This window comes from Somniosus microcephalus, chromosome 17 (genome assembly GCF_052327205.1).
Source record: "Somniosus microcephalus isolate GS21.2 chromosome 17, FLI_Smic_1.0, whole genome shotgun sequence".
Taxonomy (NCBI): Eukaryota; Metazoa; Chordata; class Chondrichthyes; order Squaliformes; family Somniosidae; genus Somniosus; species Somniosus microcephalus.
In genome coordinates, this window is record NC_141003.1 from 8,457,494 (window position 1) to 8,485,072 (window position 27,579).

A 27,579-nucleotide genomic window follows, 5' to 3' on the forward strand; every position below is an offset into this window, starting at 1 on the left:
GGAGAGAAATGCCCTCAGGGGACTCTTGCACTACCTGCCTGGCCCTCCTTGTCTGTCTGATGGTCACCCATTCCCTCTCTTCCAGCACACTCTTACGCTGTGGGGTGACCACCTCCTGAAACGTGCTATCCACGAAGCTCTCAGCCTCATGGATGTACTGCAGTGACGCCAGCTGCTGCTCAAGCTCCGAAACCTGGAGCTTGAGCTCCTCCAGCTGATGACACTTCCTGCACATGTAGTTGTCCAGGACACGGGAAGCGTCCTGGAGTTCCCACACGGCACAAGATGTGCATTCCATGGGACTGAGGTGCCCTGCCAAGCCTCTATTTAATAGACTATTAACTAATTTAACAGAAATAAACTCAAGACTTTAAAAAAAAACAAATCACCAGCTACTCACCAATCAGCTCCTTCCCTTGTGCTGATGGCACTTTAGTTTTTTTTTTTACCTGGCTCCCTGACGCTCAGGCTCCCTCTGGGCTCTGGGCTCTCGGGCCTACCTTTATCTTCGGCTGCTTCTCTTGCTCTCTTGCAGGTCCGCACTCGGGCCCATTAACTTAGAGTCCTTGGGGTCTGTGGTTCCACTCCTCCTTTTCAGTTCGACGTCTCACCCACCTTCCTCCTTGCCACCAATTCCTGCTCTTACCAAATTCTCCACTCTGCTTGCGATCACCCAACTGTCTCCAAGCTCTGTGCTCAAGCTCCAGCATTTTCTGTTTTTATTTCAGATTTCCAGCATCCGCAGTATTTTGCTTTTATACATCTGTTTTAGGTGTTGGTTGAGGGATTAATATTGGCCAGGACACCGGGGAGAACTCCTGCTCTTCTTTCAATAGTGTCCTGGAATATTACGTCCACCTGAGAGGGCAGACAGTATCTCTGACAGCGCAGCACTCCCTCAGTACTGTACTGAAGTGTCAGCCGGATTATGGGCTCAAGTCTCTGGGGTGGGACTTGAAGCCACGATGTTCTGACTCAGAGGGGAGAGAGATACCACTCAGTCACGGCTTCCGTGCTCAAACTCTGGGTTGTTTCCATAACAAAGTCCCTTTTTATGTGGGCAGGTCGTTAGCTTCACTCACAACTCTCTACCAGGAGAACCGGCTAGACATGATGGGAGAAGGGGGGCACACGACTCCCATCAGACGCCAGTACCCCACTGGATGCCAATCCAGTATTCACAGCCGGATCTCCCCTCGCTGCTCACCAGGGCATTAGCTGGGTTGCAGTGGGTTGAAACATATTGAACAGTAGACGGAGTTTTGTGTCTATGACCCTGTGAAAGATTTCTAATCGTGCCTACGCTATCCAGAAGGCAATGAGGCGAGGCCAGAAGGAAAGAGGGAGCAATGCTGGGCAGGTCACACCAGGTGATTCTCATGCACACCCTGTCAGTTGACTATAAGGTGACACTGGCAGAGACCTGGTAACAGGCTGCCTGCCTATTCTCTTGACCAGGGATGAAGCATGATCCAGAGTGACCAAATTAGAATGAAAGAACGAACGAAAGAAAGAAAGAAAAAGAAAGACTTGCATTTATATAGCGCCTTTCACGAACAGTGGACATCCCAAAGCGCTTTACAGCCAATGAAGTACTTTTTGAAGTGTGGTCACTGTTGTAATGTAGGAAACGCGGCAGCCAATTTGCACACAGCAAGCTCCCACAAACAGCAATGTGATAATGAGCAGATAATCTGTTTTTCGGTGATATTGATTGAGGGATAAATATTGGCCAGGACACCGGGGAGAACTCCCCCTGCTCTTCTTCAAAATAGTGCCATGGGATCTTTTATGTTCACCTGAGAGAGCAGACGGGGCCTCGGTTTAACGTTTCATCCGAAAGACGGCACTTCCGACAGTGCAGCGCTCCTTCAGTACTGCACTGGAGTGTCAGCCTGGATTTTTGTGCTCAAGTCTCTGGAGTGGGACTTGAACCCACAACCTTCCGACTCAGAGGCGAGGATGCCACCCACTGAGTCATGGCTGACACAGAGGAAGAAAACTTTCAATAAATCGCAAGATGAATGTTTGAAATGGAGCAACCCCAACTCCTGAGCAATCTTGAGCCGGTTCCAGTAATGACTCTCTCTTAGAAACAGACAAGGTGATCAGTAGGAGGAATAAAGAAAGACTAAAACAGTTCAGGAGTCTGAACTCGGTTTAATTTACTTGGAAACACACTTTATTCTGTTGCGGTGATGTATTTTTGACTTTGCCAGATTTGACAGGTATGAGAGGGTGACTGAAGGTGTAATATGTCCGGAGGTTGACTATTTACTTGTCTGTTGCAGGTATGGAGAGTGCAATCACACTATGGCAGTTCCTGCTGCAGTTATTGCTGGACCAAAAACACGAACACCTGATCAGCTGGACATCCAATGATGGGGAATTCAAACTCCTAAAGGCGGAAGAGGTTGCTAAACTCTGGGGACTAAGGAAAAACAAAACCAACATGAACTATGATAAACTGAGCCGAGCTCTCCGATATTATTATGATAAGGTACTTGTCCTTGGTTGTACAGCAGAATGTGAAAACTGTGGCTCACTACTGATTTATTCATTAACCAAATGTTCCTACTTACAAGCTGAAAGCTACAAAATACAGCATTTCAAAAACAGATCTTTTTCAGTAAGGAATTTAATGGAGATGGTTTGGTGACACAGTATATTGGAGAAGGGGTGATGGGGACACAGTATATTGGAGAAGGGGTGATGGGGACACAGTATATTGGAGAAGGGGTGATGGGGACACAGTATAGGGGAGATGGGGTGATGGGGGCGCAGTATGGGGGAGATGGGGACACAGTATATCAGAGATGGGGGCACAGTATATTGGAGATGGGGTGATGGGGATACAGTATATTGGAGATGGGGTGATGGAGACACAGTATATCGGAGATGGGGTGATGGGGTACCGTATATTGGAGATGGGGTGATGGAGACACAGTATATTGGAGATGGGGTGATGGGGACACAGTATATTGGAGATGGGGTGATGGGGACACAGTATATTGGAGATGGGGTGATGGAGACACAGTATATCGGAGATGGGGTGATGGGGTACCGTATATTGGAGATGGGGTGATGGAGACACAGTATATTGGAGATGGGGTGATGGGGACACAGTATATTGGAGATGGGGTGATGGGGACACAGTATAGGGGAGATGGGGTGATGGGGACACAGTATAGGGGAGATGGGGTGATGGGGACACAGTATATTGGAGATGGGGTGATGGGGACACAGTATATCGGGGATGGGGTGATGGGGACACAGTATATTGGAGATGGGGTGATGGGGACACAGTATATTGGAGATGGGGTGATGGGGACACAGTATATTGGAGATGGGGTGATGGGGACATAGTATATTGGAGTTGGGGTGATGGGGACACAGTATATTGGAGATGGGGTGACGGGGACACAGTATGGGGGAGATGGGGTGATGGGGACACAGTATGTCGGAGATGGGGTGATGGGGACACAGTATATTGGAGATGGGGTGATGGGGGCACAGTATATTGGAGATGGGGAGATGGGGACACAGCATATTGGAGATGGGGTGATGGGGACACAGCATTGGGGAGATGGGGACACAGTATATTGGAGATGGGGTGATGGCACAGTATATTGGAGATGGGGTGATGGGGACACAGTATATCGGAGATGGGGTGATGGGGACACAGTATGGGGTGATGGGGACACAGTATATCGGAGACGGGGTGATAGGGACACAGTATATCGGAGATGGGGAGAAGGGGACACAGTATGCGGTGATGGGGATACAGTATATTGGAGATGGAGTGATGAGGACACAGTAAATTGGAGATGGGGTGATGGGGACACAGTATATTGGAGATGGGGTGATGGGGACACAGTATATTGGAGATGGGGTGATGGGGACACAGTATATTGGAGATGGGGTGATGGGGACACAGTATATTGGAGATGGGGTGATGGGGACACAGTATATTGGAGATGGGGTGATGGGGACACAGTATATTGGAGATGGGGTGATGGGGACACAGTATATTGGAGATGGGGTGATGGGGACACAGTATATTGGAGATGGGGTGATGGGGACACAGTATGTTGGAGATGGGGTGATGGGGACACAGTAAGTTGGAGATGGGGACACAGTATATTGGAGATGGGGTGATGGGGACACACTATATTGGAGATGGGGAGATGGGGACACAGTATATTGGAGATGGGGTGATGGGGACACAGTATATTGGAGATGGGGTGATGGGGACACAGTATATTGGAGATGGGGTGATGGGGACACAGTATATTGGAGATGGGGTGATGGGGACACAGTATTTTGGAGATGGGGTGATGGCACAGTATATTGGAGATGGGGTGATGGGGACACAGTATATTGGAGATGGGGTGATGGGGACACAGTATATCAGAGATGGTGTGATGGGGACACAGTATGGGGTGATGGGGACACAGTATATTGGAGATGGGGTGATGGGGACACAGTATATTGGAGATGGGGTGATGGCACAGTATATTGGAGATGGGGTGATGGGGACACAGTATATTGGAGATGGGGTGATGGGGACACTATATCGGAGATGGGGTGATGGGGACACAGTATGGGGTGATGGGGTGATAGGGACACAGTATATCGGAGATGGGGAGAAGGGGACACAGTATGGGGCGATGGGGTGATGGGGACACAGTATATTGGAGATGGAGTGATGAGGACACAGTAAATTGAAGATGGGGTGATGGGGACACAGTATATTGGAGATGGGGTGATGGGGACACAGTATATTGGAGATGGAGTGATGGGGACACAGTATATTGGAGATGGGGTGATGGGGACACAGTATATTGGAGATGGGGTGATGGGTACACAGTATATTGGAGATGGGGTGATGGGGACACAGTATTTTGGAGATGGGGTGATGGGGACACAGTATATTGGAGATGGGGTGATGGGGACACAGTAAGTTGGAGATGGGGAGATGGGGACACAGTATATTGGAGATGGGGTGATGAGGACACAGTATATTGGAGATGGGGTGATGGGGACACAGTATATTGGAGATGGGGTGATGGGGACACAGTAAGTTGGAGATGGGGAGATGGGGACACAGTATATTGGAGATGGGGTGATGACGACACAGTAGATTGGAGATGGGGTGATGGGGACACAGTATATTGGAGATGGGGTGATGGGGACAGTATATCGGAGATGGGGTGATGGGGACACAGTATGGGGGAGATGGGGTGATGGGGACACAGCATATTGGAGATGGGGTGATGGGGACACAGTATGGGGGAAACGGGGGGATGGGGACACCGTATATCGGAGATGGGGTGATGGGGACACAGTATATCGGAGATGGGGTGATGGGGACACAGTATATCGGAGATGGGGTGATGCGGACACAGTATATTGGAGATGGGGTGATGGGGACACAGTATATTGGAGATGGGGTGATGGGGACACAGTATATTGGAGATGGGGTGATGGGGACACAGTATATCGGAGATGGGGTGACGGGGACACAGTATATTGGAGATGGGGTGATGGGGACACAGTATATTGGAGATGGGGTGATGGGGACACAGTATATTGGAGATGGGGTGATGGGAACACAGTATATTGGAGGTGCGGTGATGGGGGCACAGTATATTGGAGATGGGGTGATGGGGACACTATATCGGAGATGGGGTGATGGGGACACAGTATGGGGTGATGGGGTGATAGGGACACAGTATATCGGAGATGGGGAGAAGGGGACACAGTATGGGGCGATGGGGTGATGGGGACACAGTATATTGGAGATGGAGTGATGAGGACACAGTAAATTGAAGATGGGGTGATGGGGACACAGTATATTGGAGATGGGGTGATGGGGACACAGTATATTGGAGATGGAGTGATGGGGACACAGTATATTGGAGATGGGGTGATGGGGACACAGTATATTGGAGATGGGGTGATGGGTACACAGTATATTGGAGATGGGGTGATGGGGACACAGTATTTTGGAGATGGGGTGATGGGGACACAGTATATTGGAGATGGGGTGATGAGGACACAGTATATTGGAGATGGGGTGATGGGGACACAGTAAGTTGGAGATGGGGTGATGGGGACACAGTAAGTTGGAGATGGGGAGATGGGGACACAGTATATTGGAGATGGGGTGATGACGACACAGTAGATTGGAGATGGGGTGATGGGGACACAGTATATTGGAGATGGGGTGATGGGGACAGTATATCGGAGATGGGGTGATGGGGACACAGTATGGGGGAGATGGGGTGATGGGGACACAGCATATTGGAGATGGGGTGATGGGGACACAGTATGGGGGAAACGGGGGGATGGGGACACCGTATATCGGAGATGGGGTGATGGGGACACAGTATATCGGAGATGGGGTGATGGGGACACAGTATATCGGAGATGGGGTGATGCGGACACAGTATATTGGAGATGGGGTGATGGGGACACAGTATATTGGAGATGGGGTGATGGGGACACAGTATATTGGAGATGGGGTGATGGGGACACAGTATATCGGAGATGGGGTGACGGGGACACAGTATATTGGAGATGGGGTGATGGGGACACAGTATATTGGAGATGGGGTGATGGGGACACAGTATATTGGAGATGGGGTGATGGGAACACAGTATATTGGAGGTGCGGTGATGGGGGCACAGTATATTGGAGATGGGGTGATGGGGACACAGTATATTGGAGATGGGTGATGGGGACACAGTATGGGGGAGATGGGGTGATGGGGACACAGTATATTGGAGATGGGGTGATGGGGGCAGTATATTGGAGATGGGGTGATGGGGACACAGTATATTGGAGATGGGGTGATGGAGGCACAGTATATTGGAGATGGGGTGAAGGAGACACAGTATATTGGAGATGGGGTGATGGGGACACAGTATATTGGAGATGGGGTGAAGGAGACACAGTATATTGGAGATGGGGACACAGTATATTGGAGATGGGGTGATGGGGACACAGTATATTGGAGATGGGGACACAGTATATTGGAGATGGGGTGATGGTGACACAGTATGTTGGAGATGGGGAGATGGGGACACAGTATATTGGAGATGGGGACACAGTATATTAGAGATGGGGTGATGGGGACACAGTATATTGGAGATGGGGTGATGGGGACTCAGTATGGGGGAGATGGGGTGATAGGGACACAGTATATTGGAGATGGGGTGATGGGGACAGTATATGGGAGATGGGGACACAGTATATTGGAGATGGGGTGATGGGGACACAGTATATTGGAGATGGGGTGATGGGGACACAGTATATTGGAGATGGGGTGATGGGGACACAGTATATTGGAGATGGGGTGATGGGGACACAGTATATTGGAGATGGGGTGATGGGGACACAGTATATTGGAGATGGGGTGATGGGGACACAGTATATTGGAGATGGGGTGATGGGGACACGGTATATTGGAGATGGGGAGATGGGGACACAGTAAATTGGAGATGGGGTGATGGGGACACAGTATATTGGAGATGGGCTGATGGGGACACAGTATGGGGGAGATGGGGTGATGGGGACACAGTATATCGGAGATGGGGTGATGGGGACACAGTATCTTGGAGATGGGGTGATGGGGACACAGTATGTTGGAGATGGAGTGATGGGGACACAGTATATTGGAGATGGGGTGATGGGGACACAGCATATTGGAGATGGGGTGATGGGGACACAGTATATTGGAGATGGGGTGATGGGGACACAGTATATTGGAGATGGGGTGATGGGGACGCAGTATATTGGAGATGGGGTGATGGGGACACAGTATATTGGAGATGGGGTGATGGGGACGCAGTATATTGGAGATGGGGTGATGGGGACGCAGTATATTGGCGATGGGGTGATGGGGACAGTATATTGGAGATGGGGTGATGGGGACACAGTATATTGGAGATGGGGTGATGGGGACACAGTATATTGGAGATGGGGACAGTATATTGGAGATGGGGTGATGGGGACAGCATATTGGAGATGGGGTGATGGGGACACAGTATATCGGAGATGGGGTGATGGGGACACAGTATATTGGAGATGGGGTGATGGGGACACAGTATATCGGAGATGGGGAGATGGGGACACAGTATATTGGAGATGGGGTGATGGGGACACAGTATATCGGAGATGGGGTGATGGGGACACAGTATGGAGGAGATGGGGACACAGTATATTGGAGATGGGGTGATGGGGACACAGTATATTGGAGATGGGGACACAGTATATTGGAGATGGTGTGATGGGGACACAGTATATTGGAGATGGGGTGATGGGGACACAGTATATTGGAGATGGGGTGATGGGGACACAGTATATTGGAGATGGGGTGATGGGGACACAGTATATCAGAGATGGGGACACAGTATATCGGAGATGGGGTGATGGGGACACAGTATATCGGAGATGGGGTGATGGGGACACAGTATATTGGAGATGGGGTGATGGGGACACAGTATGTCGGAGATGGGGTGATGGCGGCACAGTATATTGGAGATGGGGTGAAGGGGACACAGGATGGGGAGATGGGGTGATGGGGACACAGTATATTGGAGATGGGGACACAGTATGGGGGAGATGGGGTGATGGGGACACAGTATATCGGAGATGGGGTGATGGGGACACTATATCGGAGATGGGGTGATGGGGACACAGTATATCGGAGATGGGGTGATGGGGGCACAGTATATTGGAGATGGGGTGATGGGGGCACAGTATATTGGAGATGGGGTGATGGGGACACAGTATATCGGAGATGGGGTGATGGGGACACAGTATATCGGAGATGGGGAGATGGGGTGATGGGGACACAGTATATCGGAGATGGGATGATGGGGCACAGTATATTGGAGATGGGGTGATGGGGACACAGTATATTGGAGATGGGGTGATGGGACACAGTATATTGGAGATGGGGTGATGGGGACACAGTATGTTGGAGATGGAGTGATGGGGACACAGTATATTGGAGATGGGGTGATGGGGACACAGTATATTGGAGATGGGGTGATGGGGACACAGTATATTGGAGATGGGGTGATGGGGACACAGTATATTGGAGATGGGGTGATGGGGACACAGTATATTGGAGATGGGGTGATGGGGACACAGTATATTGGAGATGGGGTGATGGGGACGCAGTATATTGGAGATGGGGTGATGGGGACGCAGTATATTGGAGATGGGGTGATGGGGACAGGATATTGGAGATCGGGTGATGGGACACAGTATATTGGTGATGGGGACAGTATATTGGAGATGGGGTGATGGGGACAGCATATTGGAGGTGGGGTGATGGGGACACAGTATATCGGAGATGGGGTGATGGGGACACAGTATATTGGAGATGGGGTGATGGGGACACAGTATTGGGGAGATGGGGACACAGTATATTGGAGATGGGGTGATGGGGACACAGTATATTGGAGATGGGGTGATGGGGACACAGAAAATTGGAGATGGGCTGATGGGGACACAGTATGGGGGAGATGGGGTGATGGGGACACAGTATATCGGAGATGGGGTGATGGGGACACAGTATATTGGAGATGGGGTGATGGGGACACAGTATGGGGGAGATGGGGACACAGTATATTGGAGATGGTGTGATGGGGACACAGTATATTGGAGATGGGGTGATGGGGACACAGTATATTGGAGATGGGGTGATGGGGACACAGTATATTGGAGATGGGGTGATGGGGACACAGTATATCGGAGATGGGGACACAGTATATCGGAGATGGGGTGATGGGGACACAGTATATCGGAGATGGGGTAATGGGGACACAGTATATTGGAGATGGGGTGATGGGGACACAGTATGTCGGAGATGGGGTGATGGGGGCACAGTATATTGGAGATGGGGTGAAGGGGACACAGTATGGGGAGATGGGGTGATGGGGACACAGTATATTGGAGATGGGGACACAGTATGGGGGAGATGGGGACACAGTTTATTGGAGATGGGCTGATGGGGACACAGTATATCGGAGCTGGGGTGATGGGGACACAGTATATCGGAGATGGGGTGATGGGGTGATGGGGACACAGTATATCGGAGATGGGGTGATGGGGGCACAGTATATTGGAGATGGGGTGATGGGGACACAGTATATTGGAGATGGGGTGATGGCGGCACAGTATATTGGAGATGGGGTGATGGGGACACAGTATATTGGAGATGGGGTGATGGGGACACAGTCTGTTGGAGATGGAGTGATGGGGACACAGTATATTGGAGATGGGGTGATGGGGACACAGCATATTGGAGATGGGGTGATGGGGACACAGTATATTGGAGATGGGGTGATGGGGACACAGTATATTGGAGATGGGGTGATGGGGACACAGTATATTGGAGATGGGGTGATGGGGACACAGTATATTGGAGATGGGGTGATGGGGACGCAGTATATTGGAGATGGGGTGATGGGGACGCAGTATATTGGAGATGGGGTGATGGGGACAGTATATTGGAGATGGGGTGATGGGACACAGTATATTGGTGATGGGGACAGTATATTGGAGATGGGGTGATGGGGACAGCATATTGGAGATGGGGTGATGGGGACACAGTATATCGGAGATGGGGTGATGGGGACACAGTATATTGGAGATGGGGTGATGGGGACACAGTATATCGGAGATGGGGACACAGTATATTGGAGATGGGGTGATGGGGACACAGTATATCGGAGATGGGGTGATGGGGACACAGTATGGAGGAGATGGGGACACAGTATATTGGAGATGGGGTGATGGGGACACAGTATATTGGAGATGGGGAGATGGGGACACAGTATATTGGAGATGGTGTGATGGGGACACAGTATATTGGAGATGGGGTGATGGGGACACAGTATATTGGAGATGGGGTGATGGGGACACAGTATATTGGAGATGGGGTGATGGGGACACAGTATATCGGAGATGGGGACACAGTATATCGGAGATGGGGTGATGGGGACACAGTATATCGGAGATGGGGTGATGGGGACACAGTATATTGGAGATGGGGTGATGGGGACACAGTATGTCGGAGATGGGGTGATGGGGGCACAGTATATTGGAGATGGGGTGAAGGGGACACAGGATGGGGAGATGGGGTGATGGGGACACAGTATATTGGAGATGGGGACACAGTATGGGGGAGATGGGGACACAGTTTATTGGAGATGGGGTGATGGGGACACAGTATATCGGAGATGGGGTGATGGGGACACTATATCGGAGATGGGGTGATGGGGACACAGTTTATCGGAGATGGGGTGATGGGGGCACAGTATATTGGAGATGGGGTGATGGGGACACAGTATATTGGAGATGGGGTGATGGGGGCACAGTATATTGGAGATGGGGTGATGGGGACACAGTATATTGGAGATGGGGTGATGGGGACACAGTATGTTGGAGATGGAGTGATGGGGACACAGTATATTGGAGATGGGGTGATGGGGACACAGTATATTGGAGATGGGGTGATGGGGACACAGTATATTGGAGATGGGGTGATGGGGACACAGTATATTGGAGATGGGGTGATGGGGACACAGTATATTGGAGATGGGGTGATGGGGACACAGTATATTGGAGATGGGGTGATGGGGACGCAGTATATTGGAGATGGGATGATGGGGACAGTATATTGGAGATGGGGTGATGGGACACAGTATATTGGTGATGGGGACAGTATATTGGAGATGGGGTGATGGGGACAGCATATTGGAGATGGGGTGATGGGGACACAGTATATCGGAGATGGGGTGATGGGGACACAGTATATTGGAGATGGGGTGATGGGGACACAGTATATCGGAGATGGGGTGATGGGGACACAGTATATTGGAGATGGGGTGATGGGGACACAGTATATCGGAGATGGGGACACAGTATATTGGAGATGGGGTGATGGGGACACAGTATATCGGAGATGGGGTGATGGGGACACAGTATATCGGAGATGGGGTGATGGGGACACAGTATATTGGAGATGGGGTGATGGGGACACAGTATATCGGAGATGGGGACACAGTATATCGGAGATGGGGTGATGGGGACACAGTATGGAGGAGATGGGGACACAGTATATTGGAGATGGGGTGATGGGGACACAGTATATTGGAGATGGGGTGATGGGGACACAGTATATTGGAGATGGGGTCATGGGGACACAGTATATCGGAGATGGGGTGATGGGGACCCAGTATATTGGAGATGGGGTGATGGGGACACAGTATATCGGAGATGGGGTGATGGGGGCACAGTATATTGGAGATGGGGTGATGGGGACACAGTATGGGGGAGATGGGGTGATGGGGACACAGTATATTGGAGATGGGGTGATGGGGACGCAGTATATTGGAGATGGGGTGATGGGGACGCAGTATATTGGAGATGGGGTGATGGGGACAGTATATTGGAGATGGGGTGATGGGACACAGTATATTGGTGATGGGGACAGTATATTGGAGATGGGGTGATGGGGACAGCATATTGGAGATGGGGTGATGGGGACACAGTATATTGGAGATGGGGTGATGGGGACACAGTATATTGGAGATGGGGTGATGGGGGCACAGTATATTGGAGATGGGGTGATGGGGACACAGTATATTGGAGATGGGGTGATGGGGACACAGTCTGTTGGAGATGGAGTGATGGGGACACAGTATATTGGAGATGGGGTGATGGGGACACAGCATATTGGAGATGGGGTGATGGGGACACAGTATATTGGAGATGGGGTGATGGGGACACAGTATATTGGAGATGGGGTGATGGGGACACAGTATATTGGAGATGGGGTGATGGGGACACAGTATATTGGAGATGGGGTGATGGGGACGCAGTATATTGGAGATGGGGTGATGGGGACGCAGTATATTGGAGATGGGGTGATGGGGACAGTATATTGGAGATGGGGTGATGGGACACAGTATATTGGTGATGGGGACAGTATATTGGAGATGGGGTGATGGGGACAGCATATTGGAGATGGGGTGATGGGGACACAGTATATCGGAGATGGGGTGATGGGGACACAGTATATTGGAGATGGGGTGATGGGGACACAGTATATCGGAGATGGGGACACAGTATATTGGAGATGGGGTGATGGGGACACAGTATATCGGAGATGGGGTGATGGGGACACAGTATGGAGGAGATGGGGACACAGTATATTGGAGATGGGGTGATGGGGACACAGTATATTGGAGATGGGGAGATGGGGACACAGTATATTGGAGATGGTGTGATGGGGACACAGTATATTGGAGATGGGGTGATGGGGACACAGTATATTGGAGATGGGGTGATGGGGACACAGTATATTGGAGATGGGGTGATGGGGACACAGTATATCGGAGATGGGGACACAGTATATCGGAGATGGGGTGATGGGGACACAGTATATCGGAGATGGGGTGATGGGGACACAGTATATTGGAGATGGGGTGATGGGGACACAGTATGTCGGAGATGGGGTGATGGGGGCACAGTATATTGGAGATGGGGTGAAGGGGACACAGGATGGGGAGATGGGGTGATGGGGACACAGTATATTGGAGATGGGGACACAGTATGGGGGAGATGGGGACACAGTTTATTGGAGATGGGGTGATGGGGACACAGTATATCGGAGATGGGGTGATGGGGACACTATATCGGAGATGGGGTGATGGGGACACAGTTTATCGGAGATGGGGTGATGGGGGCACAGTATATTGGAGATGGGGTGATGGGGACACAGTATATTGGAGATGGGGTGATGGGGGCACAGTATATTGGAGATGGGGTGATGGGGACACAGTATATTGGAGATGGGGTGATGGGGACACAGTATGTTGGAGATGGAGTGATGGGGACACAGTATATTGGAGATGGGGTGATGGGGACACAGTATATTGGAGATGGGGTGATGGGGACACAGTATATTGGAGATGGGGTGATGGGGACACAGTATATTGGAGATGGGGTGATGGGGACACAGTATATTGGAGATGGGGTGATGGGGACACAGTATATTGGAGATGGGGTGATGGGGACGCAGTATATTGGAGATGGGATGATGGGGACAGTATATTGGAGATGGGGTGATGGGACACAGTATATTGGTGATGGGGACAGTATATTGGAGATGGGGTGATGGGGACAGCATATTGGAGATGGGGTGATGGGGACACAGTATATCGGAGATGGGGTGATGGGGACACAGTATATTGGAGATGGGGTGATGGGGACACAGTATATCGGAGATGGGGTGATGGGGACACAGTATATTGGAGATGGGGTGATGGGGACACAGTATATCGGAGATGGGGACACAGTATATTGGAGATGGGGTGATGGGGACACAGTATATCGGAGATGGGGTGATGGGGACACAGTATATCGGAGATGGGGTGATGGGGACACAGTATATTGGAGATGGGGTGATGGGGACACAGTATATCGGAGATGGGGACACAGTATATCGGAGATGGGGTGATGGGGACACAGTATGGAGGAGATGGGGACACAGTATATTGGAGATGGGGTGATGGGGACACAGTATATTGGAGATGGGGTGATGGGGACACAGTATATTGGAGATGGGGTCATGGGGACACAGTATATCGGAGATGGGGTGATGGGGACCCAGTATATTGGAGATGGGGTGATGGGGACACAGTATATCGGAGATGGGGTGATGGGGGCACAGTATATTGGAGATGGGGTGATGGGGACACAGTATGGGGGAGATGGGGTGATGGGGACACAGTATATCGGAGATGGGGAGATGGGGACACAGTATATCGGAGATGGGGTGATGGGGACACAGTATATTGGAGATGGGGTGATGGGGACACAGTATATTGGAGATGGGGTGATGGGGACACAGTATATTGGAGATGGGGTGATGGGGACACAGTATATCGGAGATGGGGTGATGGGGACACAGTATATTGGAGATGGGGTGATGGGGACACAGTATATTAGAGATGGGGTGATGAGGGCACAGTATATTGGAAATGGGGTGATGGGGACCCAGTATATTGGAGATGGGGTGATGGGGACACAGTATATCGGAGATGGGGTGATGGGGGCACAGTATATTGGAGATGGGGTGATGGGACACAGTATATTGGAGATGGGGTGATGAGGACACAGTATATTGGAGATGGGGTGATGGGGACACAGTATGGGGGAGATGGGGTGATGGGGACACAGTATATTGGAGATGGGGTGATGTGGACACAGTATATTGGAGATGTGGTGATGGGGACTCAGTATGGGGGAGATGGGGTGATAGGGACACAGTATATTGGAGATGGGGTGATGGGGACAGTATATGGGAGATGGGGACACAGTATATTGGAGATGGGGTGATGGGGACACAGTATATTGGAGATGTGGTGATGGGGACTCAGTATGGGGGAGATGGGGTGATAGGGACACAGTATATTGGAGATGGGGTGATGGGGACAGTATATGGGAGATGGGGACACAGTATATTGGAGATGGGGTGATGGGGACACAGTATATTGGAGATGGGGTGATGGGGACACAGTATATTGGAGATGGGGTGATGGGGACACAGTATATTGGAGATGGGGTGATGGGGACACAGTATATTGGAGATGGGGACACAGTATATTGGAGATGGGGTGATGGGGACACAGTATATTGGAGATGGGCTGATGGGGACACAGTATGGGGGAGATGGGGTGATGGGGACACAGTATATCGGAGATGGGGTGATGGGGACACAGTATATTGGAGATGGGGTGATGGGGACACCGTATGGGGGAGATGCGGCACAGTATATTGGAGATGGAGAGATGGGGACACAGTATATTGGAGATGGTGTGATGGGGACACAGTATATTGGAGATGGGGTGATGGGGACGCAGTATATTGGAGATGGGGTGATGGGGACACAGTATATCGGAGATGGGGTGATGGGGACACAGTATATTGGAGATGGGGTGATGGGGACACAGTATGTCGGAGATGGAGTTATGGGGGCACAGTATATTGGAGATGGGGTGATGGGGACACAGTATGGGGTGATGGGGACACAGTATATTGGAGATGGGGACACAGTATGGGGGAGATGGGGACACAGTTTATTGGAGATGGGGTGATGGGGACACAGTACATCGGAGATGGGGTGATGGGGACACAGTATATTGGAGATGGGGTGATGGGGGCTCAGTATATTGGAGATGGGGTGATGGGGACACAGTATATTGGAGATGGGGTGATGGGGGCACAGTATATTGGAGATGGGGTGATGGGGACACAGTTTATTGGAGATGGGGTGATGGGGACACAGTATATTGGAGATGGGGTGAAGGGACACAGTATATTGGAGATGGGGTGAAGGGACACAGTATATTGGAGATGGGGTGATGAGGACACAGTATATTGGAGATGGGGTGATGGGGACACAGTATGGGGGAGATGGGGTGATGGGGACACAGTATATTGGAGATGGGGTGATGGGGACACAGTATATTGGAGATGTGGTGATGGGGACTCAGTATGGGGGAGATGGGGTGATAGGGACACAGTATATTGGAGATGGGGTGATGGGGACAGTATATGGGAGATGGGGACACAGTATATTGGAGATGGGGTGATGGGGACACAGTATATTGGAGATGGGGTGATGGGGACAGTATATGGGAGATGGGGACACAGTATATTGGAGATGGGGTGATGGGGACACAGTATATTGGAGATGGGGTGATGGGGACACAGTATATTGGAGATGGGGTGATGGGGGCACAGTATATTGGAGATGGGGTGAAGGGACACAGTATATTGGAGATGGGGTGATGAGGACACAGTATATTGGAGATGGGGTGATGGGGACACAGTATGGGGGAGATGGGGTGATGGGGACACAGTATATTGGAGATGGGGTGATGGGGACACAGTATATTGGAGATGGGGTGATGGGGGCACAGTATATTGGAGATGGGGTGATGGGGACACAGTATATTGGAGATGGGGTGATGGGGACACAGTATATCGGAGATGGGGTGATGGGCACACAGTATATTGGAGATGGGGTGATGGGGACACAGTATATCGGAGATGGGGTGATGGGGACACAGTATATTGGAGATGGGGTGATGGGGGCACAGTATATTGGAGATGGGGTGATGGGACACAGTATATTGGAGATGGGGTGATAGGGACACAGTCTGTTGGAGATGGGGTGATGGGGACACAGTTTATCGGAGATGGGGTGATGGGACACAGTATATTGGAGATGGGGTGATGGGACACAGTATATTGGAGATGGGGTGATGGGGACACAGTGTATTGGAGATGGGGTGATGGGGACACAGTATATTGGAGATGGGGTGATGGGGACTCAGTATGGGGGAGATGGGGTGATAGGGACACAGTATATTGGAGATGGGGTGATGGGGACAGTATATGGGAGATGGGGACACAGTATATTGGAGATGGGGTGATGGGGACACAGTATATTGGAGATGGGGTGATGGGGACACAGTATATTGGAGATGGGGTGATGGGGACACAGTATATCGGAGATGGGGTGATGGGGACACAGTATATTGGAGATGGGGTGATGGGGGCACAGTATATTGGAGATGGGGTGATGGGGACACAGTATATTAGAGATGAGGTGATGAGGGCACAGTATGCAGGAGATGGGGACACAGTATCTTGGAGATGGGGTGATGGGGGCACAGTATATTGGAGATGGGGTGATGGGGACACAGTATGGGGGAGATGGGGTGATAGGGACTCAGTATATTGGAGATGGGGTGATGGGGGCACAGTATATTGGAGATGGGGTGATGGGGGCACAGTATATTGGAGATGGGGTGATGGGGACACAGTATGGGGGAGATGGGGTGATGGGACACAGTATATTGGAGATGGGGTGATAGGGACACAGTTTATCGGAGATGGGGTGATGGGGACACAGTATATTGGAGATGGGGTGATGGGGACACTATATTGGAGATGGGGTGATGGGACACAGTATATTGGAGATGGGGTGATGGGGACACAGTATATTGGAGATGGGGTGATGGGGACACAGTATATTGGAGATGGGGTGATGGGACACAGTATATTGGAGATGGGGTGATGGGGACACAGTATATTGGAGATGGGGTGATGGGGACACAGTGTATTGGAGATTGGGTGATGGGGACACAGTATATTGGAGATGGGGTGATGGGACACAGTATATTGGAGATGGGGTGATGGGGACACAGTGTATTGGAGATGGGGTGATGGGGACACAGTATATTGGAGATGGGGTGATGGGGACACAGTATATTGGAGATGGGGTGATGGGGACACAGTGTATTGGAGATGGGGTGATGGGGACACAGTATATTGGAGATGGGGTGATGGGGACACAGTATATTGGAGATGGGGTGATGGGGGCACAGTATATTGGAGATGGGGTGATGGGGACTCAGTATGGGGGAGATGGGGTGATAGAGACACAGTATATTGGAGATGGGGTGATGGGGACAGTATATGGGAGATGGGGACACAGTATATTGGAGATGGGGAGATGGGGACACAGTATATTGGAGATGGGGTGATGGGGACACAGTATATTGGAGATGGGGTGATGGGGACACAGTATATCGGAGATGGGGTGATGGGGACACAGTATATTGGAGATGGGGTGATGGGGGCACAGTATATTGGAGATGGGGTGATGGGGACACAGTATATTAGAGATGAGGTGATGAGGGCACAGTATGCAGGAGATGGGGACACAGTATCTTGGAGATGGGGTGATGGGGGCACAGTATATTGGAGATGGGGTGATGGGGGCACAGTATATTGGAGATGGGGTGATGGGGACATAGTATATTGGAGATGGGGTGATGGGGACCCAGTATATTGGAGATGGGGTGATGGGGACACAGTTTATCGGAGATGGGGTGATGGGGGCACAGTATATTGGAGATGGGGTGATGGGACACAGTATATTGGAGATGGGGTGATGGGGACACAGTATGGGGGAGATGGGGTGATGGGGACACAGTATATTGGAGATGGGGTGATGCGGACACAGTATGGGGGACATGGGGTGAGGGGGACACAGTATATCGGAGATGGGGTGATAGGGACACAGTATGGGGGAGATGGGGACACAGTATATTGGAGATGGGGTGATGGGGACACAGTATAATGGAGATGGGGTGATGGGGACGCAGTATATTGGAGGTGGGGTGATGGGGACAGCATATCGGAGATGGGGTGATGGGGACACAGTATATTGGAGATGGGGTGATGGGGACACAGTATATTGGAGATGGGGTGATGAGGACACAGTATATTGGAGATGGGGTGATGGGGACACAGTATGAGGGAGATGGGGTGATGGGGACACAGTATATTGGAGATGGGGTGATGGGGACACAGTATATTGGAGATGGGGTGATGGGGACTGATGCGCTATCAATTACTCATAAAAGACTGAGAGTTGGAAGAGTAACCAAAGGCTTTTATTAACAACAGAATGGAGGTCTGCCTCGAGTGGTCGACCGGTCCAGGATACCAAGGGCTGGGGAGCAGTCACCTTTATACTAGGACCTGTGGGAGGAGTCAGCCGAGGCATGTCCAGGCATGTACACAGTGGAGTACAAACAGGAATACAAACAGTGGTTTACCACATTCACCCCTTGTTTAAAATTGAGTCCGGCGGGGTGAAGTGTATTAAAAGTTAGTGTATTGGAGTCTCTCCGGAGGTCTTGTCTGCCGCTGTGATCGGCGTGGCGACGGCAGGGGTAGTGAAGCTTCCGGCGTCGAGTCCAGCGTAGGCTGTGGCACAGGCGTGTCGTCCTCGTAGATGTCGAGCGGGTCGCGGGGCCCAGGCCTGCCGTCTGCTGGGGCTGGATATTGGATCGTGGGTGGGGGTGGTAGTGGGTAGTGGGTTACTGTGGTCCCCGAGGGTGCAAGGTCTCTTATGGAGACTGTGTCCTCCCGCCCGTCCGGGTATGCGATGTAAGCATACTGGGGGTTGGCGTGGAGGAGGTCGACCCTCTCGACCAGGGGGTCCGTTTTATGGGTCCTCACGTGTCTTCTCAGTAGGACCGGCCCTGGGGACGTCAGCCATGGCGGTAGCGATGTCCCTGATGTGGACTTCCTTGGGAAGACGAACATTTTCTCATGAGGGGTGGCGTTAGTGGCAGTGCAGAGCAGTGACCGAATAGAGTGGAGCGCATCGGGGAGCACATCCTGCCAGCGGGAGGTTGGAAGGCCCCTAGACTTTAAGGCTAGCAGGACGGACTTCCAAACTGTCACATTTTCTCTTTCCACCTGTCCGTTCCCCCGGGGGTTGTAACTGGTGGTCCTGCTTGTGGCAATACCCCTAGTTAGCAGGTACTGACGGAGTTCGTCGCTCATAAACGATGAGCCCCGGTCGCTATGGATATAGCTGGGGAAGCCGAACAGGGTGAAGAGGTTGTTCAGACATTTAATGACCGTGGCACTGGTCATGTCCGGGCAGGGGAAGGCGAACGGGAAACGGGAGTACTCATCAATAATATTGAGGAAGTACACATTGCGGTCGGAGGAGGGGAGAGGCCCTTTAAAATCAACGCTCAGGCGCTCGAAGGGGCGAGTGGCTTTTATCAGGTGGGCCCTGTCTGGTCTATAAAAGTGTGGTTTGCACTCAGTGCAGACTTGGCAGTTCCTGGTCATGGTCCTGACCTCCTCAATAGAGTAAGGCAGGTTGCGGGCCTTGATGAGGTGGAAGAACCTGGTGACCCCCGGGTGGCAGAGGTCATTGTGGAGGACCCGTAGTCTATCGATCTGCGCGCTGGCGCAGGTGCCACGCGATAGCGCATCCGGGGGTTCATTTCGCTTCCCGGGCCGGTACAAGATCTCGTAGTTGTAGGTGGAAAGTTCGATTCTCCACCTCAAGATCTTGTCATTTTTGATTTTGCCCCTCTGCTTGTTGTTAAACATAAAAGCAACTGAACGCTGGTCAGTGAGCAGGGTAAATCGTTTTCCGGCCAGGTAGTGCCTCCAATGACGCACAGCCTCCACAATCGCCTGGGCCTCCTTCTCAACAGCGGAGTGTCTGGTCTCCGGGCCTTGGAGGGTTCGTGAAAAGAAGGCCACGGGTCTCCCCGCCTGATTGAGGGTAGCGGCCAGGGCAAAGTCGGACGCGTCGCTTTCCACCTGGAAGGGGATGGATTCGTCCACTGCATGCATGGTGGCTTTGGCAATGTCCTCCTTGATACGGTGGAAGGCTAAGCGGGCCTCTGCCGTCAAGGGAAAAGAGGTGGACTTGATCAGCGGACGGGCCTTGTCCGCATAGTAGGGGACCCACTGGGCGTAATAGGAGAAAAACCCTAGGCACCTCTTCAGGGCCTTGAGGCAGTGGGGCAGTGGAAGTTCCATAAGGGGACGCATCCGGTCGGGGTCGGGGCCGATGACTCCGTGTTCCACAACACAGCCAAGGATGGCGAGGCGGTTTGTGCGGAATATGCACTTCTCCTTGTTATATGTCAGGTTTAGGAGTTGGGCGGTGCGGAGGAATTTTTCGAGGTTTGCGTCATGGTCCTGCAAGTCACGGCCGCAGATGGTCACATTGTCCAGATATGGGAAAGTGGCCTGCAACGCATTTTGATCTACCATCCGGTCCATCTCCCTTTGGAAGATGGAGACCCCGTTGGTGACGCCAAAGGGAACCCTAAGGAAGTGATAGAGGCGGCCGTTTGCCTCAAAGGCAGTGTACTGGCGGTCCTCAGGGCGGATGGGGAGCTGGTGGTACGCTGATTTCAGGTCAATGGTCGAGAAGACGCGGTACTGCGCGATCTGGTTGACCATATCAGCTATACGGGGGAGTGGGTAGGCGTCCAGCAGGGTGTAGCGATTTATTGTCTGGCTGTAGTCGATGACCAGGCGCTGCTTCTCGCTGGTCTTAACGACCACAACCTGGGCTCGCCAGGGGCTGGTGCTGCCCTCAATAATCCCTTCTTTCAGGAGCCGCTCCACTTCGGTTTTAATGAAAACCCTGTCCCCGGCACTGTATCGCCTGCTCTTTGTGGCGATGGGCGTACAGTCGGGGGTGAGGTTAGCAAACAGTGGTGGGGGGGTGACTCTGAGTGTGGAGAGGTTGCACCTGGTGCGCGGCGGGCAATTTGGAAGCAGCTGGCTGCGGACTGTGAGTGGGGGTAGGGGTCCACCGTACGCCATCGTAACACTTTTAAGGTGGCACTGAAAATCTAACCCCAGCAGGACGGCAGCGCAGAGGTCAGGCAGGACCAGAAGTTTAAAATGATCGTACACGGTCCCGTCTACTACGAGTGTCACCACGCAGTAGCCGCCGATGTCCGCCGACTGGGACTCGGAGGCCATAGAAATCCGCTGTTGCGCAGGCAGGACTGGGAGAGAGCAACGCCGCACCGTGTCGGGGTGGATGAAGCTCTCCGTGCTCCCAGAGTCAAAAAGGCAGATTGTATCGTGACCATTTACCTTAATGTCCATTGTGGAACTGGCCAGTTGGTGCGGTCTCGCTTGGTCCAGTGTAACGGATGCCAGCGTAGGGGTCGGTGTGTCGCTGCGGGTATCAGATGAGGCGGTGTCGGGGGCCTGCTGCGTCCCGGCTGTCGTCCAAGATGGCGGCGTCCATGATCCCCATGTGGCTGGAGGCGTCCAAAATGGCTGCTGTACCGGTGATTCGCACACGGCCGGGGAGGTCCAAAATGGCGGCCCGCATGGCCCACACGCGGCGCTGCTGGGGTTCGGGGTGGCTTTGGCCCTGCAGACGCTAGCGTAGTGTCCCTTCTTCCCGCAGCCCGAGCAGATCGCGTTTTTCGCCGGGCAGCGCGCTCTGGGGTGTTTTGCCTGGCCACAGAAGTAGCATTTCTGGCCTTGGGGCACTGCTGTCTGGCCTTGGGACACTGCTGCGGTAGTTGGGCCGTTGTTGGGGTGTGGCTGGGGTGGCACGGCGCTATGAGGCGGTCCTACCGTGTCCCAGGCTGTCATTCCCCGCGGCGTCCACGGTGCAGAGGAGTAGGCATCCATGCCCTGGTAGGCTGCATCCAACGATAGTGCGAGTTCAGAGGCCTTGTTGAGGTCGAGGTTACTCTGCTCCAACAGTCGCTGTCGTGTGTAATTGGATCTGTGGCCCGCTACAAAAGCGTCCCGGATAAGTTCCTCTGTGTACACGGCGGCCTTTACATCCTTACAACCACAGGCCCGGCCAAGCACAGACAGTGCCTGAAGGTATTCCACGGTCGATTCCCCAGGTTGTTGTTTACGACTCCCCAGGAGGTTCCTGGCGTACACTTCGTTCACTGGGCGCGTGTACTGGTCCTTGAGGAGCTTGATAGCATCCGCGTACGAGGTCGCGTCTTGGATGACCGAGTACACTCGGTGGTTCACTTTGGAGGTCAGGACATCCAGTTTGTCCTCGTCCGATTTGATTGCTTCGGAGGCGGTCAGGAATTTTTCGAAACACTTAAGCCAGTGAGTAAACTTGGTGGATGAGTCCGCCTCCCGATGATCTAAGTCCAGGCATGCTGGTGTGAGGATCTTCTCCATTATAAAAATGTTGTTAATAAAATTGATGCGCTATCAATTACTCATAAAAGACTGAGAGTTAGAAGAGTAACCAAAGGCTTTTATTAACAACAGAATGGAGGTCTGCCTCGAGTGGTCGACCGGTCCAGGATACCAAGGGCTGGGGAGCAGTCACCTTTATACTAGGACCTGTGGGAGGAGTCAGCCGAGGCATGTCCAGGCATGTACACAGTGGAGTACAAACAGGACAAACAGGAATACAAACAGTGGTTTACCACAGGGACACAGGATATCAGAGATGGGGTGATGGGGACACAGTATTTTGGAGATAGGGTGATGGGGACAGTATATTGGAGATGGGGTGATGGTGACACAGTATATTGGAGATGGGGTGATGGGGGCACAGTATATTGGAGATGGGGTGATGGGGACCCAGTATATTGGAGGTGGGGTGATGGGGACACAGTATATCGGAGATGGGGTGATGAGGATACAGTATATTGGAGATGGGGTGATGAGGATACAGTATATTGGAGATGGGGTGATGGGGACACAGTATGGGGGAGATGGGGTGATGGGGACACAGTATATTGGAGATGGGGTGATGGGGACACAGTATATCGGAGATGGGGTGATGGGGACACAGTATTTTGGAGATGGGGTGATGAGGATACAGTATATTGGAGATGGGGTGATGGGGACACAGTATGGGGGAGATGGGGTGATGGGGACACAGTATATTGGAGATGGGGTGATGGGACACAGTATATTGGAGATGGGGTGATGAGGATACAGTATATTGGAGATGGGGTGATGGGGACACAGTATGGGGGAGATGGGGTGATGGGGACACAGTATATTGGAGATGGGGTGATGGGGACACAGTATATCGGAGATGGGGTGATGGGGACACAGTATTTTGGAGATGGGGTGATGGGGACAGTATATTGGAGATGGGGTGATGGGGACACAGTATATTGGAGATGGGGTGATGGGGACACAGTATATTGGAGATGGGGTGATGGGGACACAGTATATTGGAGATGGGGTGATGGGGACACAGTAAATTGGAGATGGGGTGATGGGACACAGTATATTGGAGATGGGGTGATGGGGACACAGTATATTGGAGATGGGGTGATGGGGACACAGTATATTGGAGATGGGGTGATGGGGACACAGTATGGGGAGATGGGGTGAAGGGGACACAGTACGGGGGAGATGGGTGATGGGGACACCGTATATTGGAGATGGGGTGAAGGGGACACAGTATGGGGGAGATGGGGTGATGGGGACACAGTATATTGGAGATGGGTGATGGGGACACCGTATATTGGAGATGGGGAGATGGGGGCACAATATATTGGAGATGGGGTGATGGGGACACAGTATATTGGAGATGGGGTGATGGGGACACAGTATATTGGAGATGGGGTGATGGGGACACAGTATATTGGAGATGGGGAGATGGGGACACAGTATATTGGAGATGGGGTGATGGGGACACAGTATATTGGAGATGGGGTGATGGGGACACAGTATTTTGGAGATGGGGACAGTATATTGGAGAGGGGGTGATGGTGACACAGTATATTGGAGATGGGGTGATGGGACACAGTATATTGGGGATGGGGTGATGAGGACACAGTATATTAGAGATGGGGTGATGAGGACACAGTATATCGGAGATGAGGTGATGGGGACACAGTATATTGGAGATGGGGTGATGAGGACACAGTATATTGGAGATGGGGTGATGAGGACACAGTATATCGGAGATGGGGTGATGGGGACACAGTATATTGGAGATGGGGTGATGAGGACACAGTATATTGGGGATGAGGTGATGGGGACACAGTATGGGGGAGATGGGGTGATGGGGACACAGTATTTTGGAGATGGGGTGATGGGGACAGTATATTGGAGATGGGGTGATGGGGACCCAGTATATTGGAGATGGGTGATGGGGACACAGTATATCGGAGATGGGGTGATGGGGACACAGTATGTTGGAGATGGGGTGATGGGGACACAGTATATTGGAGATGGGGTGATGGGGACACACTATGGGGGAGATGGGGTGATGGGGACACAGTATATTGGAGATGGGGAGATGGAGACACAGTATATTGGAGATGGGGTGATGGGGACACAGTATCTTGGAGATGGGGTGATGGGGGCACAGTATATTGGAGATGGGGTGATGAGGGCACAGTGTATTGGAGATGGGGTGATGGGGACACAGTATATTGGAGCTGGGGTGATGGGGACACAGTATATTGGAGATGGGGAGATGGGGACACAGTATATTGGAGATGGGGTGATGGTGACACAGTATATTGGAGATGGGGTGATGGGGGCACAGTATATTGGAGATGGGGTGATGGGGGCACAGTATATTAGAGATGAGGTGATGGGGGCACAGTATGTTGGAGATGGGGTGATGGGGACACAGTATATTGGAGATGGGGTGATGGGGACACACTATGGGGGAGATGGGGTGATGGGGACACAGTATATTGGAGATGGGGAGATGGAGACACAGTATATTGGAGATGGGGTGATGGGGACACAGTATCTTGGAGATGGGGTGATGGGGGCACAGTATATTGGAGATGGGGTGATGAGGGCACAGTGTATTGGAGATGGGGTGATGGGGACACAGTATATTGGAGCTGGGGTGATGGGGACACAGTATATTGGAGATGGGGAGATGGGGACACAGTATATTGGAGATGGGGTGATGGTGACACAGTATATTGGAGATGGGGTGATGGGGGCACAGTATATTGGAGATGGGGTGATGGGGGCACAGTATATTGGAGATGAGGTGATGGGGGCACAGTATATTGGTGATGGGGTGATGGGGACACAGTACATTGGAGATGGGGTGATGTGGACACAGTATATTGGAGATGGGGTGCTGGGGGCACAGTATATTGGAGATGGGGTGATGGGGGCACAGTATATTGGAGATGAGGTGATAGGGACACAGTATATTGAAGATGGGGTGATGGGGACACAGTATATTGGAGATGGGGTGATGTGGACACAGTATATTGGAGATGGGGTGCTGGGGGCACAGTATATTGGTGATGGGGTGATGGGGACCCAGTATATTGGGGATGGGGTGATGGGGATACAGTATATTGGAGATGGGGTGATGGGGACACAGTATGGGGGAGATGGGGTGATGGTGACACAGTATATTGGAGATGGGGTGATGGGGGCACAGTATATTGGAGATGGGGTGATGGGGGCACAGTATATTGGAGATGGGGTGATGGGGGCACAGTATTTTGGAGATGGGGTGATGGGGGCACAGTATATTGGAGATGGGGTGATGGGGGCACAGTATATTGGAGATGAGGTGATGGGGGCACAGTATATTGGAGATGGGGAGATGGGGACACAGTATATCGGAGATGGGGTGATGGGGGCACAGTATATTGGAGATGGGGTGATGGGGGCACAGTATATTGGAGATGGGGTGATGGGGGCACAGTATTTTGGAGATGGGGTGATGGGGGCACAGTATATTGGAGATGGGGTGATGGGGGCACAGTATATTGGAGATGGGGTGATGGGGGCACAGTATATTGGAGATGGGGTGATGGGGGCACAGTATTTTGGAGATGGGGTGATGGGGGCACAGTATATTGGAGATGGGGTGATGGGGGCACAGTATATTGGAGATGGGGTGATGGGGGCACAGTATATTGGAGATGGGGTGATGGGGGCACAGTATATTGGAGATGAGGTGATGGGGGCACAGTATATTGGTGATGGGGGCACCGTATATTGGAGATGGGGTGATGGGGGCACAGTATATTGGAGATGGGGTGATGGGGACACAGTATATTGGAGATGGGGTGATGGGGGCACAGTATATTGGAGATGGGGGCACCGTATATTGGAGATGGGGTGATGGGAGCACAGTATATTGGAGATGGGGTGATGGGGACACAGTGTGTGCATCACATGGAACTTCGG

At 51.9% G+C, this 27,579-nt stretch overlaps 1 protein-coding gene across 2 annotated transcripts in view; it reads left to right on the top strand.

Moving 5' to 3' along the window:
- Positions 1-27,579, top strand: part of elk3 (ETS transcription factor ELK3) — an 86,542-nt gene that overhangs the window by 24,896 nt on the left and 34,067 nt on the right. For both annotated transcript variants that reach the window (XM_086009895.1, XM_086009894.1), the window contains exon 2: positions 2,292-2,500. In XM_086009895.1, the coding sequence (XP_085866021.1) occupies positions 2,294-2,500 (207 nt within the window). In that variant the 5' untranslated portion in view covers positions 2,292-2,293. The remainder of the gene's footprint in view (positions 1-2,291; positions 2,501-27,579) is intronic.